Source organism: Ornithorhynchus anatinus, chromosome 13 (genome assembly GCF_004115215.2).
Source record: "Ornithorhynchus anatinus isolate Pmale09 chromosome 13, mOrnAna1.pri.v4, whole genome shotgun sequence".
Classification (NCBI taxonomy): Eukaryota; Metazoa; Chordata; class Mammalia; order Monotremata; family Ornithorhynchidae; genus Ornithorhynchus; species Ornithorhynchus anatinus.
In genome coordinates this window covers 3,062,626-3,078,842 of record NC_041740.1, presented here as the reverse complement: position 1 = coordinate 3,078,842, position 16,217 = coordinate 3,062,626, and the positions used below count along the sequence as shown (strand labels likewise).

Genomic DNA, 16,217 nt, shown 5'->3' with positions numbered 1-16,217 from the left:
AATGGGGGAGAGACAGGGTCATCGGGTCGGCCCACGTGAGGCTCACGGTTAATCCCCATTTTACAGTTGAGGTCACTGAGGCCCAGAGAAGTGAAGCGACTCGCCCGCGGTCACACGGCTGACAAGGGGCGGAGCCGGGAGTCGAACCCATGACCCCTGACTCCCAAGCCCTGGCTCTTTCCACTGAGCCACGCTGCCTCTCTCTTGGCGTGGAGATGCCCGGGCTGGATTCCCTCTCCCCGCTGCAGGGTCCCAGGTGATCGCTGGGGTGCAGAGGAAGGAGTTCTTTCTCCTCCTCTCTTCTCCAGCCCGATTATTGTGTAGCTACCCCGGTGCTAATCACGCAGTAAGCACTTAATGAATACCCTTATTATTACTGGTGTTGTTCTGGTCCTGCTCCCCCCCACCGGCAGACCTTTGAGCGCTCTGTTCCCCTGGGCCTGGGAAAGTGACACTCCTCCCACCCCCCTGGGGAGAGCTGGGTGACAGTTGGGGGGAGTCCCCGGTCTCCTCCCCACCGGCAGCCAGGTGGGTTGTTTGTTTATTTGCGATTTGGTACTTGTTAAGCGCTTACCCTGTGCCAAACATTGTTTGAAACGCCGAGGTCGGTCCCGGGTGGGGCTCACGGTCCGCAGCGGGAGAGAGGACGGGGATTGAATCCCCCCTCTTGCCGCTGAGGAAACTGAGGCACGGAGAAGTTAGGACTCGCCCAAGGTCACGCAGCAAGCGGTCGGCAGAGCCGGGATCAGAACCCAGGTCCTCCGACTCCCAGGCCCACGCCCTTTCCACTGGGCCCCGCTGATGCCCCCCTTCCGCTCTGCACGCCCAGGGGAAGGAGACCGAGATGGTGCCCGGGGGGGGTCCCGGCCCCGAGAAGATCACGAGCCCGGTGCCTTTTAGAGCCGAGACCCTCCCGGCCCCGGGATGCAATCCCTTCATAGCGTCCCGCCCCGTCCCCACCGCCAAATCCCACGTCCGGGCCTTGGGTGCAGCCCGAGAGCCTTCTCCTCCAGGGAGCCTTCCCAGACTCATCCAGATCCCCCTACCCACCCCCGCCCGCCCCGCTTCTGCGATAACATGTTGTTTTTGCAGGCCGCTTTCATTTCCCAAAACGCTTCCCCATCGATCCGGTCATTTTTAACTCACCTCCACCTTGTGGGGGGTGGGGGGGGAGAAGCCAGTGTTTTTTTAATCCCCATTTTACAGGTGAAGAAATCGAGGCCCGGAGAGGTAAAATGACTCGCCCGAGGTCCCCCAGCGGGCCAGAGCTAGAACTCGAATGCGGGTCTTCAGACTCCCAGCCCCGCGTTCCCACCGTAGTGAAATCGCAAAGGTCTGTGTTCTTGGAAATAACAATCACCCCACGTTGATTCGTAGCGACCGAATACCCTGCGGGTCCAGAACACAGTAGTAAGTGCCTGGGAATATAGAATAAAAGTCAAAAACTGGCGACGGAGACAATAATAATAATGACGATGTCGGTATTCGTTAAGCGCTTACTATGTGCCGAGCACGGTTCTAAGGGCCGGGGTGGACACAGGGGAATCAGGTTGTCCCACTTGGGGCTCACGGTCTTCATCCCCATTTTGCAGATGAGGTCACCGAGGCTCCGAGAAGTTAAGCGACTCGCCCAAAGTCACACAGCCGACAAGTGGCCGAGCGGGGATTCGAACCCATGACCCCTGACTCCAAAGCCCGTGCGCTTTCCACGGAGCCACGCGCCTTCCCGGACTCCGCAGTGGGTTCGACTGGCTACGTCAGAGACGAGTTCGATAACTCTAATCGTTACGATATCTGTTAAGCGCTCACTACGTGCCAGGCACTGTACTGAACGCTGGGGTGGACCGACCGATTGAGTTGGACGCCGTCCCTGCCCCACCTGGGGCGCACGGTCTCACACCCCCCCCACCCCCCCCCCCCATTTTACAGGTGAGGCGATCGAGTCACAGAGAAGCGAAACGAGTCGCCCGAGGTCGCCCGGCGGACGAGTGATTAGAACCCGTGACCGGCTCCCGGGCCCGTGCTCCTTCCGCTGGACGGACTTTACTGCTCCTAGCGTTTCTCCGAGCACCGGTAAGGGGAGGCAGTCGAGGAGCGGCGTTTCCCCTGCCGGTCGAGGCCGGCTCAGCTCTGGGTAATCCAGGGCGTCTTCTATACGGGGCGACGTCTAATTTAATCCAGTGGTTTCGGTCAGGATAAATGCAACGGGATGGGCAGCAATAACCCCTCGAGACGGGGTTCTCCATGCAGCCCCTCGACCTGTTCTCGAGGCGACGAGCCCCCGCCTCATTAGCAGAGCGGCTCCGTCTCGGGCTCTACGAAGTGGACGGCCGTGGCGGCCGAGAGGCGCCGAAGCAGGCCCAGAGTTCAGATCGCGACCCCGGTGCTTCCCCGGCGCCGCGTCGGCCGGCATCTTAACGTCCCGTGTGAAACCCGTCGATCCGTCGGGTTTAGCGGGCGCTCGCCGTGTGCCGGGAGGGCGCGGGATCGCGGTCGTGTTTACGGAGCGCTTACCGCGTGCAGGATACGGAGCGTTCGGGGGAGGACAGTAGAATCAAAGAACGGGCACATCCCTGCCCGCAGCCGCCGCGCGGTCTGGAGGGGGAGGGAGAAACAAAGAAAATGACAGATCCCTGCGTCGTGAGTGCCGGGGGGCCGGGAGGCAGAGGAGGAATAAAGGGAGCGAGTCAGGGCAACGCAGAAGGGAGTGGGAGAAGAGGAAAGGAGGGCTTAGTCGGGGAAGGCCTCTTGGAGACGTGCCTTCAGGAAGGCTTTGAAGTCGGGGCCCGTCATCGTCTGTCTGAGGGAGGGCGTTCCAGGCCGGAGGCGAGACGTGGGCGGGAGGTCGGGGCGGCGAGATAAACGAGACGGAGGGACGTGAGAAGGTTAGCATTAGAGGAGCGGAGCGTGCGGGCCGCGTCGGGGTAGGAGAAGAGAGGGCGGCGAGGTGAGGTGGGAGGGGGCGAGATGACCGAGCGGACGCGTTCGCAGTCCGGGGTTTCTAGGGGCAGCCGGACCCCCTCGGTCCAAGCCCCGCGGTCGGGTGGGCCGGAGCCCACCTGTTCTCGCCCGTTGGCCGCGCTCCCCCTCAGAGCGTGAGCGGAGATGCCCCGAGGGGCCGACGGGAGACCGAGAGGGGCGGAAGAGCGGGAGCCGGAAGGTGGCCGGCAAACCGGGCGAGCGCGCGTCCCTCAGGGGGCCGGGAGACCCCGGGAGGGACGGACCCGGGACCGCCAGGCGGCCCGGTCCGGCGGGCGGGGACGCGGGGGTGGTCGCGGCCGGCCGGAGAGACGAGGGAGGCGGCGAGGCGGCGGCGTGACGGCGCACGCGAATGCTCCCGGACCCTCCTCCCGGCCGGAAATCAATCGGTCGCACCGAGCGCTTTCTGCGGGCGGGGCACCGGGCCGGGCGCCTGGGAGAGGACGGCATAAGGGTTGGCGGGTGCGTTCCCCGCTCGCCGCCAGCTCACGGTCTAGCGGGGAGACGGACGGACGGATACGGACGGCTGGGGGGGCCGAGGGAGCAGATGCCGGTGAGAGGGCGACGCGGAAGGGAGTGGAAGAAGAGGAAAGGAGGGCCTAGTCGGGGAGGGCCTCTCGGAGGAGATGGGCCTTCGGCAAGGCTTCGAAGGAGGGGAGGGCGTGACGGCCCGTCACGGAGAAAGCGGGAAGGCCATCCAGGCCGAGGGCGGGGCGAGGGGTGGGCGGCGAGAGAGGGGAGATAGAAAGAGCCGCCGTAGAGGGCAGAGACGCCCGGCGCTGCCCGCCGGACTGAAGCCTTCGGGGACGGGTAGGAATTGGGGGCCCCTGCGAGGCCAACCCCAAAGGTCCGCCCCTCCGTCCGTCACCCGCCCTCCTCCTCGGCCCGCGGAGAAGCGCCCCGAGCAGCAAGTGGGTCATTCGGGGGCCAGCCGGCCGTCGTGCGCCCCGATTCTAGCGGCGGGAAGCCGGGGAGAGGTCTCAGCCTTCATCGCCCCCGCCCCTCGGGGCTTCCCACGCCCCGACCCAATGCAGACGGGGTGGTCAGAAAAGGAATCTCAGCCGAGATGAGAGGTCCCATCCAAAACCGCCTTTCCCTTCCCTCTACCGCGTTCCCTTCGAAGACTGACGTCCTCCCCCCGGGCCTCCTTTCTGCCTTCTCGCAGACGTCTCGGGCAGCCCGTCCCCGGCTTCTCGCCTCTGCTTCTCCTGGGGGAATCCCAGGTTTCAGGGTCACCCCTCCCGGGCCCTCCCCTCTGGGTTTTTCGGATGCCGGGGTGACACGCGGGGGAGGAAACGCCGCTGCCCAGAGTTCCTAGGATGGCCTCCGGATCCCAACCCGGAGAACCTTTTCCCCAGCGTGGCTCGGTCCCGGTTCTCCTTTAAAATGGCGACGGGGGCTCCGGGCTGCCTCCCCTCCCCCACGGTTAACGGGCCCCGTCCTCCTCCCCCCGGTTGTCCCTTCCGGTTGGCCGGGTTCCGCCTAGAACCACCGGCTAAATCCCTGGTACTTCAGTAGATCAGCCTCCCCCTGGGGAGGGGGCGTCTCCACGGTGAGATTTTTTTTCCCCCTGATCTGGCAACTCCCGAGACTCCCACCCCCTCCATCTGCCGTAGCTTGAGTGGCCATCACCGAGGGTAGCCCGAGGGTCCTCTCGGAGGAGGAGTAGAGTGCCGGAGTGATGCCGATCGATAACCGGGCCTGGGCCCGCCAGCCTCGAATCATGAAATAATAATAATAATAATTACGGTATCCGTTAATCGCTTACTACGTGCGGAGCACCGTTCTAAGCGCTGGGGGAGATAGGGGGTGACGAGGTCGTCCCCCGCGGGGCTCACGTTTTTAAATCCCCATTTTCACGGATGAGGCGACCGAGGCACCGAGGGGTCAAGTGACTCGCCCAAGGTCGCCCAGCAGGCGAGAGGTGAGAAGCCGCGTGGCTCAGGGGAAAGAGCACGGGCTTTGGAGTCAGGGGTCACGGGTCCGAATCCCCGCTCGGCCACGCGTCAGCTGTGTGACTTTGGGCGAGTCACTTAACTGCTCGGTGCCTCAGTTACCTCATCTGTGAAACGGGGATCGAGACCGTGAGCCCCCCCGTGGGACAACCCGCTTCCCCTGTGTCTACCCCGGCGCTCAGAGCAGTGCTGGGCACATAGCAGGCGCTTAACAGATACCACCATCGTCACCCGGGATTAGAACCCACGACCTCCCGACTTCCAAGCCCGGGCTCTTTCCGCTGAGCCGTGCCGCTTATCGGTCGATCGGCGGGATTTATTTCTGTTGACGTCTGCCCCGCCCCCCAGACCGTGAGCTCTTCGGGGGCGGGGGACGTGTCGGTTACGTCGTACTCGCCCACGTGCCTAGTACGGTGCTCCGCACGCGGCAGGCGCTCGGTAAATACGATCGGCCGTGGTATTTGTCGAGCGCTCACCGTGTGCGTTAAGCGGTGGAGACAGCGCGCCGCCGCAGAATCGGCGGACCCGTTGGAGCTGACGGTCCAGAAGGGGGGAGACCGACGCCGATAGGAATAAATAATTTGTGACGTGTAACTCGGAGCTGCGTACTCTGTACCCGGCGAGCGCTCCACGGATTCGGGGGGGGGCGGGGGGTTCGATCCGGATCCCCAAATCGTCCCGTCCCGCCCCCAGGTCGACCGGAGCCGTCCGGCCCCGCCATGGCCCCCAACGTCAGCACCAAGCGGAAGAACCTGAGCATGGAGGACAAGGTGCAGGTCATCCGGGAGGTGGAGAGGGGCAAGAAGAAGTCGGCCGTGGGCCGCCAGTTCAACCTGGTGCGGTCGACGATCCACAGGATCTGGAACGACAGGGAGCGGATCCTCAGCGCGTTCGAGCAGGAGGGGCCGAAGGCCAAGCGGCTGCGGAAGCCCGCCCGGGGGGACGTGACCGAAGCCCTGGCCGCGTGGGTCAGGCAGCAGAGGGCCGCGGACGTGCCCGTCAGCCGGCCCCGGCTCGTCGTCAAGGCGCGAGAGCTGGCGGCCGCGCTGGGGGACGAGACGTTCGTGTGCTCCGGCGACTGGGTCCGCCGCTTCCAGTCGCGCCACGACGTCCGCTTGGCCCCGGGCGGCGGAGCCGGGGCCGGGGGCCCCGGCGCGGGCGGGGAGTGGGCGGCGGCCGTGTGGCCGTCGCTGCGGGAGGGCTTCGGCGAGGGGGACGTCTTCTGCGCCGACGAGACGGGCCTGATTTTCGGGACGACGGGCGACGGCGGGAGACCGGCCCGGGACCGGATCACGGCGCTCGTGTGCGCCAACATGAGCGGGACGGAGAAGCGGCGGCTGGTGGTGGTGGGGGAGTCGCCCCTCCCCGGACCCCCGTCCCAGCGGGCCCCGGAGCGGACGCCCGTCTTCTACTCGGTCCACCCCAGGGCCCGGATGACGTCGGCCCTGTTCCGGGCGGAGCTGCGGCAGTGGGACCGAGAGCTGCGCCTGCAGAGCCGCAAGATCCTCCTGCTGGTGGACCCCGGGCCGGCCCGCCCGCGGGCGGACGGCCTGCGGAACATCCGGCTGGCTTTCCTCCCGGCCGGGCGGCCGGGGCGGCCGCGGCCGTTGGGCCGGGGCGTCGTCGGCAGCCTCCGGGGTCACTTCCGCCGGCTGATGACGCTGAGGCGGGTGGAGCGCGCGGGCCGCGGGGGGGACCCGGCCGCCACCCTGGGGGACGCCCTCTGGGCCGCCGACAAGGCCTGGGGCGGCATCACGGAGGGCACCATCCGCGAGGGCTTCCGGCAGGCGGGGCTCGCGGGGGCCGACCCCGGGGCGGCGGGCGACGGCGGCGGCGGGGGGGACGACGACCTCCCCAAGCCGGGGTGGCCGAGGTGGACGGAGGAGGCCGACGGGTACGCCGACGGCTTCCCCGACCCGGACCCGGACGTCTTCGCCGTCTCCCGGCCCCCGGCCGAGCCGCCGGGGGACCGGGCCGGGGGGCCGGGAGCCGAAGAGAAGGCAGAGGAGGCGGGGGGCGCCCCCAGCCCCCGGGACGCCCTGCGGGCCTTCAGGCTCCTGCGTCGGTTCTACCGGGCCTGGGAAGCCGAAGCCCCGATCCCTCCGCTCGGGAGGAGGAAGGTGAGCCCCGACTCCTCTCCGCTCCGCGGGAAACCCGCTTCCCCTCCCCGGCGGGCGCCCCGCGGGCGACCCCGCCCTCGGTCAGTCGCTCGGGACCGCTCTCGAGTGGGGCCTCGGGCGGAAGAGGTACCGGGGGCGAGAGCGACTCCGGCCCGGGACTCCTCCTGACCCCCCCCCCCGGAATTCCGGCGCGCCGCTTTCGAGCCCCCCCGACCTGGGCCCGGTCCCACCCCCCGGCCTCGGTCTTCCATCCCCAACCCCCCCACGACTCCCTCTCTCCCCGGCCCGACCCACCGAGTAAATCAAGTCCGACGAGATCCCGGCTTCACGCTCTCCCCGCCCTCGCTGTCCTCGGTCTCCCTCCCCGCCGACCGCCCGGGCGCCGCCCCCTTGAGACGTCAGTGACCCGGCCCGGTCCGAGAATCGGCCGGACCGCGTCCCGGGCCCCCCCCCCCCACCCCGCTCGCCCGTGCCGCGTCCCGTGACCTTCCACGGGGCCTGCCCGTCTCGTCTCCCGGGTCGCATGAGCTTTCCCGGGGCGGGGACGCCGTCGACCGTGAACCGGGCCGACTCCAAGTACGACGGCGGGTGCCCCGCCGCGTCGGGTTAGCGCCGGGGCCGGCGCCGTCCCCGCCGCCCGGCCGCGGGGACCGACCGGCGACCGGCGGGCGTTGCAGGTGCCGGTGACGTTCGAGGACGTGGCCGTCTATTTCTCGCGGGAGGAGTGGGCGGCGCTGGACGGGCGGCAGCAGGAGCTCTACCGGGACGTGATGCGGGGCAACTACGAGCTGGTGGCCTCCCTGGGTGAGCGTCCCGACCCGCGGGGGCCCGGGGGGGACCGGACGCCGGGCGGGCGGCGGGAAGGGGGCCCGGGGGCGGGCGACGGGGCGGGCGCGGCCGGCGGTCCGGAGACGCGCGGGGGCCCGGCTGAGGCCGGGGGCGTCGCCCGCCGCGTGCCCGCTCCACCCGGATTCTGCCGCCCGCCCGCCCCCTCCACGCTCCCGGGGCCCCGGTCGCCCCCCGCGGGAGCCGGCGCGGGGTGGGGGGGACGAGAGTCGCGTGTCCTACCTCCGCGTAGCGTCCTCTGGGGCGGAAACGCTCGGGGGCCGGTGGCTCCCGGCCCCGCGCCCCCCCCGCCTCCGACCGCGGATCGAGCCGCGGGGAGGCCGGGACCGCGGCAAGGGGGACGCGGGTTAGCCCCAAGGGGGCGGCGGGGGCGACGGCCCCGAACGGGAGCCTCGGCCTCACCCGTCCCCCCGCCCCCCCGACCGTCGGCCGCCCGCGACCCCTCGTCCGTCCGCGCCTTCCCGCAGGGACGCTCGACCCCAAGCCCGACGTCCTGTACCGGATCGAGCACGGAGAGGAGCCGTGGGTGGGGGTGAGCGGGCACGCGGCTCTGAGGGACGTGCTGGCCCGCTCCTTCCTGGGTGAGTGAGTCCGTCCGCGCGGGCCCCCCCCCCCCCCGGGGCGGGGGGCGGGGGGGGGGCCCGGGCGCGAGGGCGTGAGCGGAAGACCCCGCGCGAGGGCACGGCACCGGGCCCCGACCCCGGTTCGCGTTCGGGACTCTCCTCTCCGTAGGGGCCGGCCCGGAACCCGAACGCCGCGTCCCGCCGGAGGCCCGGAGCGAGGCCCGGGACCCGCCGCCCCGGCCGGCCCTCCCGGCGCCCGCCCCCGAGGAGGCCCCGCGGCGGCCCCCGCGCCGGGCGGCCGGGGCGAAGCGGCGGCGGAGGAGGAAGCCGGGGGCGGGCCCGCGCGGGCAGAGCTGGGGGCGGCCCCACGCCTGCCCCCGCTGCGGCAAGCGCTTCGGCTGGGAGCGGAACCTGCGCATGCACCGGAGGACCCACGGGCCCGCCGGCCGCCCCGGGGCCGCCCCGGCCCGGGACCGGACCCCGCCGCCGCCCCCGCCCGCCGGCGCCGCCCCCCCGCCGAAGCCCTTCGCCTGCTCCCAGTGCCGGAGGCGGTTCGGCCGCCGGCGGGAGCTGGCCCGGCACCGGCGGGCCCACGCCGGCGAGCGGGCCTTCGGCTGCCCCGAGTGCGGGAAGCGCTTCCGGACGAAGGCCGGCCTGGCGCGGCACCGGCGGGGCCACCCGGGCCACCGGCCCTTCGCCTGCCCCCACTGCGCCAAGCCCTTCGGCCGCCACTGGCACCTGGCCCGGCACCTGCGCTGCCACTCGGGGGAGCGGCCGTTCGCCTGCCCCGAGTGCGGGAAGCGCTTCCGCTGGAAGAGGAACCTGGTGACCCACCAGCGGCGGCACGGCGGCGGGCGGCCGCTCTACCCCTGCCCCGAGTGCGGGAAGCGCTTCACCTGGAAGAAGAACCTGCTGACGCACCGCAAGGCCCACGAGGAGCGGGACGCCCCGCCGGGGGACGGGGCCCCCCGGGCGGGGCCGCCGGGCCCCGGGGCCCCGCCGAAGCCGAGGCTCTTCCCCTGCGCCCTCTGCGACCGGCGCTTCGGCCGCAACATGGACCTGATCCGCCACCAGCGGGTGCACACGGGCGAGCGGCCCTTCCCCTGCCCCGAGTGCGGGAAGCGCTTCAGCCGCAAGGCCCACCTCGTCGCCCACGCGCCGGTGCACACGGGCGACTGGCCCTTCCCCTGCGGCCAGTGCGACAAGGGCTTCTGCACCAAGGCCAACCTGGTGCGGCACCAGCGCACCCACCTGGGCGTCGGCCCCTTCTCCTGCCCGCAGTGCGGCAAGTGCTTCGGCCACGAGGACGACCTGGCCCGCCACCTGCCCTGCCACGCCCGGGAGCGCCCCTTCGCCTGCGCCGACTGCGGCAAGTGCTTCAAGTGGAAGAACAACCTGGTGGTGCACCGGCGCAGCCACACGGGCGAGCTGCCCTTCCCCTGCCCCGAGTGCGGGAAGCGCTTCAGCCAGAAGTCGCACCTGGTCACCCACGCCCCCGTCCACACCGGCGAGCGGCCCTTCCCCTGCGCCCAGTGCGGCAAGCGCTTCCGCCAGAAGTCCCACCTGGTGGCCCACGCCCTGGTGCACAGCGGCGAGCGGCCCTACCCCTGCCCCGACTGCGGGCGCCACTTCATCCGCAAGACCAACCTCATCCGCCACCAGCGGGTCCACGCCGGGGGGCCGGGCGCCCCCCCGCCCCCGGGGGGGCCCGGCGGCCCCCCGGCGGACGCCGTCTGACCGCCGCCGCCGGGGGGACGGGGGAGGGGAGACCCCGCGCCCCGACGCGGACGCCCGGCCCCCGGGGGGCGGGGCGGGGGCCCGGCGGAGACGTCGGGGCGGGGGGGCGGGAGACCCGGGGACCGCGAGCCCACGCGGGGCCACCCCGCCGCCGGGCCGGCGGAGCCGCGCGGGGCCGGGAGCCCGCCGGAGGCGCCGGGCCGGGGTGCGGGGGAGCCCGGCCGGAGCCCGGCGGCCGGAGCCGCGGCCGGCGGACGCTCGCTCCGCGGCGGGCGCCGGGTGGGGTGGCGTGATCGGGTCGGACCCGGTCCCCGTCCCGCGCGAGGCTCGCCGTCGGAAGGGGAGGGTAGAGTAGACTCGGAATCCTCGTTTCACCGAGGCACGGGGAATCCGGTCGCACGGAGGAGCCGAGGCCCCGTCCCGGGCCCCCCGACTCCCGAGCCCTCCCCGCCGGACCGCGAGGTGCCGGCCCCGGTCCCGGACGCTGACCCCCTCGACTCCCGCCGCGACGGGGGTCCTCGGATCCGGCCGGCCCGGGAGGCCGACCCCCGGCCGGGGCTCGTCCACCCCCGGTCTTCCGGGTGAGGTGATTTGGCCGGCCCGCCCGTGGCCGGGGACCGCCACCGGACCGCTCCCTGCGCCGCACCCCGGTGTCCGGCCGGGAACCCGGGCGGTGAAGCGGCGGCGGAGCCCGGCGAGCCGGAGGAGACGGGAAGCCGAGCGCACGGACGGGAGGGGGAGGATGGGGGCCGGCCGAGGCGGAGCCGGCCGGTTCCCGCGGGGCGGGGGAAACCGGGCGGTCACCGCGTTGGAGCCCGGGCAGCCAGAGGGGAGCAGGGATCCGGAGGCGTGCTCGGCCCCAACCGCCGGGCCGAGGCGCCGACGGCGGGGGAGCCGGCCGGCGGGCTGGGGGCGGGGGGGGCCGACGTCCGGGGTGGAGGCTGGGGCCGCGCCTCCGACCCCGGGCCGCGGGGCGGAGAGCGGCGGGTCGGAGGGTGGGAGATCTGCCCCGGCACCCCGGACCCCCCACCCCCGCCGCCGGCCCGCACTGACCCTCCTCTGCTCCGGGATCGGGGACTCCGCGGGGACGGAGGGAGGGGAGTCGACGGGGTTCCCCTGCCCCCTGCTCGGTGATCTTCCCCTTTCCCCCCCCCCGCGAGACGGCGGGGGGGGGGCGGTCGCTCCGCCCGTGCGGCCGCGGGACCTGGGGGACGCGTTGGACGGTCTCCTCCCTCCCCTCACGCGCTCCCCTCCGGGGAAAGGCCAAGGGCTGGGACAGAGCCTCCGGCCGTGGGAGGGGAGAGGGTCCGCCTTCCTCTGCTGTTCATTCACTCGTTCGATCGTATTTATTGAGCCCTAGCCGCGTGTAAGGCACCGTACCGAGCGCCCGGGAGAGTACGGTGCGGCGGACACGTTCCCTGCGCAAGACGACGCGGAGGGGGAGAGCCGCCACCGGCTCCTCCGTGGGCGGCGGAGGCTGGGGGGGGGGGGGGGGGACGTGGTCCGCCCGGCACCTCGGAGCGGAACCGACGGCGATACCGAAAGCGTCCGCGGTCATCGGCCGGCGAGGCCGAAAGGTCTCGGTCCCGGAAGGCTCTGGGCCCGCGTCGCTGTCGTGCTCTTCGCCGGAGGCCTACTCTGGGTCAGGTGCCGTTCCGAGCACCGGGAGGAATACGGAATTTATCAGGTTGGACGCGGTCCCTGCCCCGCGAGGGGTTCCCGGTCTTAATCCCCATTTTACAGATGAGGGAACCGAGGCACTGAGGAGCGAAGCGACCTGCCCACGGTCACACAGAAAACGGGAGGCGGGATTAGAGCCCAGGCGCTCCGACCGCCGGGCCCGGACTCTTTCCGGCAGGGCGGTCGGCTCCTCCCGCGCCGGCCGGCACGGACCCGGGGTCCCGTTAAGGCCGGGCCCCCGATCTCCTTCCGCGTGCGTCCCGGTCCGCGGGGTCTGGATCCCGGGCCTACTGTCTCGGCGATGAACCGGCGCTGGGGAGCGGGCAGCCGGCGGCGGTCCCCGCCCAGCTCTCCCGCGGCCCGTCCTCTTCCCGGCCCGGCGCCCCGAGGTTAGACGCCCGGGGTCCCCGGGGCATCTCCTCCCGGCGGGGCGGCCGCCTACACGGGTACGATCTTCACGGGTACAACCGATTCCTAACCGGGCGACGGAAACCGAAGCGGCCCGTCGCGTTGCGGGACCGGTCGGCGGGAGGTAATAAAAGCCGCTTTCGATCAGTCGGACGGACGGTGCCGTTCATTGAGCGCTCGCTCCGGGCGGTGTGCCGGACTCCGCGCTCGGGAGAGGTGGTAGGCACGTCCCCTGCCCGCGGGGAGCGCAGAGTCGAGAGCACCGGGGGTGAAATAAGTCGCAGATAGGGACTCGATGATGATGGTATTTCTTAAACCCCGGGGAGGATCCGAGGTCATCAGGTTGTCCCACGTGGGGCTCGCGGTGTGAACTGAGGCACGGAGTGGAGGATTAGTCAGGATGGCGTCTTTTAGGAGTGATTTTGGTAGAGCCTCGAAGGTGGGGAGAACGGCGGCCCGGGAGGGGGGTGGGAGTCCCAGGCCGGGGGGGGGGGGGGGGGAGGCGTGGGCAAGGGGTCGCCACCGAGCCGGACGGCGTCGAGGGTCGGCGAGCAGGTCGGCGGGAGAGGAACGAGGGGTCTGGGTTGGGTTTTAGGAAGTCGGCGAGGAGGGGCGGGGCGGGGGGAGAGCCGCTCGGGCCCCTGTCGACAGTAAGGAGTTTCTGTTTGACGCGGAGGTGGGGATGAAGCTATCCAACATTCACAGTTTCGCGTCTCCCTGATTTACCGGAGTCACCGTATCCGATTTAGTGAGTCATTTCACCAGCGGCACCTGACCGCTACAGGACTCGGAACAAGAATAATAGTGATTTTAAGTGCCCACTAGGTTCCAAGCGCCGCACTAACCTAATCAAATGCCTGGATAGGACCACGCCGAGTTACTGGAATCGTTCGTTCAATTCCGTCGTATTTATTGAGCGCGTACTGTGCGCGGAGCGTTCGTTCGATCCTATCCGTTGAGCTCTCACCGGGTGCAGAGCGCTATTAGGCGCTTAAAATACGACCGAGTTCTTGGGAGAGTACGGTGTAGCCGGGTTGGTGGACACGTCGAACGGCGGGTGACCGCCCCGTCGGAAAAGACCAGGTCGGTGATGTGAGAATGGCCCTCTGTGAAAGTAGGTTCAGGACCAACGTGAGACCGAGGGAAGATCGGAAACGGCGTCAGGCGCTGCCGAAATAGCAGAAGGGCGACAGGCCCGTCTCTGTGGGTCCCTGGTGCGGTGGAGGCTGGCGCCTAGTCGCCTGCGCGGGCGTCATCTTTGAATTCGAAGGGCGATCCCACACAGACGCACAGAGGAGTGTGCGTCCGTCTCCCGTCACACATTCCCTCACCAAATCCGCCAGGCCGGCCTGACTTTTCCGGTTTCTCCCTCACGCGGGGTCATCTGGAGGAAAATATGGAACGTTTCCCCTTTCCCAGAGCTCCTCCTCCCCAGGGCGGTGAGAGGAAGGATGCGGCCTGACGCGGTTGGGGGGGGGGGGGGGCATGGGGATCATCGCGTGAGGAAGAGGACGGCGAAATTCCCGTCTCCAGAGGAAAATCGGGGGGGTGAGGTGGGAGCTTTTCCAAGTGGTGGTGGGCTGTGTTTAGTACTCAGAGCCCTGCTGGGTGGGTGGTCCTGGTCCTGATGATGATAAAATTTGTGGTGTTAAGTATTTATTATGTGCCAGACACTATGTACGGTGCTTTGCACACGGTAAGCGCTCAATAAATACGATGGAATGGGCGAACGAGCAGGAAGCAGCCCGGCCCAGGGGCTGGGGAGTCGGAGGATGTGGGTTCTAATCCCGGCTCCGCCACCTGTCTGCTGTGTGACCTTGGACGGGAAAGAGCGTGGACTTGGGAGTCGGAGGTCGTGGGTTCTAATCCCGGCTCTGCCACTTATTAGCTGTGTGACTTTGGGCCGGTCACTTCTCTGGGCCTCAGTTCCCTCCTCTGTAAAATGCGGATGAAGACTGTGACCCCCCCCCACGTGGGACAACCTGATTCCCTTGTATCTATCCCAGCGCTTAGAACATAGTAAGCGCTAAACAAATACCCTCATAATAAAAATTTCTCTGGGCCTCAGTGACCTCACGGGTATTAAGATAGGATTTAGACCGGGAGCCCCTCGCGGGACAACCTGGGGACCTCGAATCGGCGCTTAGAAGACTGCTTGGCACATAGTAAGCGCCTCACAAATGCCGAGAAGCGAAGTGATTCGCCCAAAGTCACCCAGCTGATAAGAAATAATAACGTTGGTGTTTAAGCACTAGGTGCCAAGCACGGTTCTAAGCGCTGGGTACATACAAGGTTGATAACTGTGTCCCACGTGGGGCTCACAGTCTTCATCCCCATTTTCCAGATGGGGGAACCGAGGCACCGAGAAATGAAGTGATTTGCCCAATGTCACCCAGCTGATGAGTAGTAATAATATTAATAATATTGGTGTCTAAGCACTTACAATGTGCCAAGCACTGTTTTAAGCAGCGTGGCTCAGGGGCAAGAGCCCGGGCTTGGGAGTCAGAGGTCGTGGGTTCTAATCCCGGCCCCGCCACTTGTCGGCTGTGTGAGTTTGGGCAAGTCACTTCACTTAGAGAAGCAGCGTGGCTCAGTGGAAAGAGCACGGGCTTTGGAGTCAGGGCTCATGAGTTCGAATCCCCGCTCTGCCACTTGGCGGCTGTGTGACTGTGGGCGAGTCACTTAACTTCTCTGGGCCTCATCTGTTCCCTCATCTGTAAAGATGGGGATTAAGACTGTGAGCCCCACGCGGGACGACCTGATTCCCCTCTGTCTACCCCAGCGCTTAGAACAGTGCTGGGCACATAGTAAGCGCTTAACAAATACCGACATTATTATTCTCTGGGCCTCAGTCCCCTCATCTGTAAAATGGGGATGAAGACTGGGAGCCCCACGGGGGCCGACCTGATGACCCTGTATCTCCCCCAGCGGTCAGAACAGTGTTCGGCACATAGTAAGCGCTTAACAAATACCAACATTATAATTACTATTATTCTCGGGGCCTCAGTGACCTCATCTGGAAAATGGGGATGAAGACTGTGAGCTCCACGTGGGACAACCCGATCCCCTTGTATCCCCCCAGCGCTTAGAACAGTGGTTGGCACATGGGAAGCGCTTAACAAATACCCACATTATTATTATTATTGTTATTATTGTAATTATTAAGGGCTGGGGTCGAGACGAGGCGCTCAGGTTGGCCCCACGTGGGGCTGACGGTGTCCATCCCCATTTTCCAGAGGAGGTCACTGAGGCCCAGAGAAGCGAAGGAGCTCGCCCAAGGCCCCCCTGGCTGACAAGTGGCAGAGGCGGGATTAGAACCCAGAGCCTCCGACGGCCCAAGCCCGGCCTGTTTCGGCTGCCGAGGCGGCCGGGAGGCCCCGCCCGGATCACCGAGACGCCCGGGTCGTCCACGGCGGCCTAGAGGGGACCGGAAGCGGCGACCCCGGGGCGGCGGGCCGGCCCGCACTTCCGGTCGCCGCCTCTCGCCTTCCCGCCGGAGACCTATCAGAGCGGCCGGAGGCGTCCCCCCCCCCCCGGAAAGGTGAGTCTGCGCCTGCGCCGTGGGCCCGACCCCGGGAGGAGGAGCAGGACTCTGCGCCTGCGCCGTGGTCCCCGCCTCGGGTGCGGGGGGAGGGGGAGCCGGGCTCTGCGCCTGCGCCGTGGGCCTGGCCTCCTTGGGAGAGCGACCCCCTTTCCCGGGGGCTCTTGGGAGCTGCCTCAGTTTCCCTCCTCGAAGATGGGGATAATAATAATAATAGTAATGCTATTTGTTAAGCGCTTCCTATGGGCAGAGCACTGTTCTAAGCGCTGGGGGAGACACAGGGTCATCAGGTTGTCCCGCGTGAGGCTCCCACTCTTCATCGCCATTTTACAGAGGAGGGAACCGAGGCCCAGGGAAGTGAAGTGACTGGCCCACGGTCACACAGTTG

The 16,217-nt window shown here is 68.6% G+C and overlaps 1 protein-coding gene across 1 annotated transcript; it reads left to right on the top strand.

Moving 5' to 3' along the window:
* Positions 1-1,958: 1,958 nt before the first annotated feature.
* Positions 1,959-11,334, top strand: LOC103165634. Its single transcript, XM_039913973.1, has 7 exons — positions 1,959-2,073; positions 5,628-7,054; positions 7,732-7,858; positions 8,368-8,481; positions 8,633-8,706; positions 9,004-10,147; positions 10,787-11,334. Exons 2-7 carry the CDS (start codon positions 5,654-5,656, stop codon positions 11,332-11,334), a joined length of 3,408 nt encoding a protein of 1,135 aa, XP_039769907.1. The 5' UTR covers positions 1,959-2,073; positions 5,628-5,653.
* Positions 11,335-16,217: the final 4,883 nt, after the last annotated feature.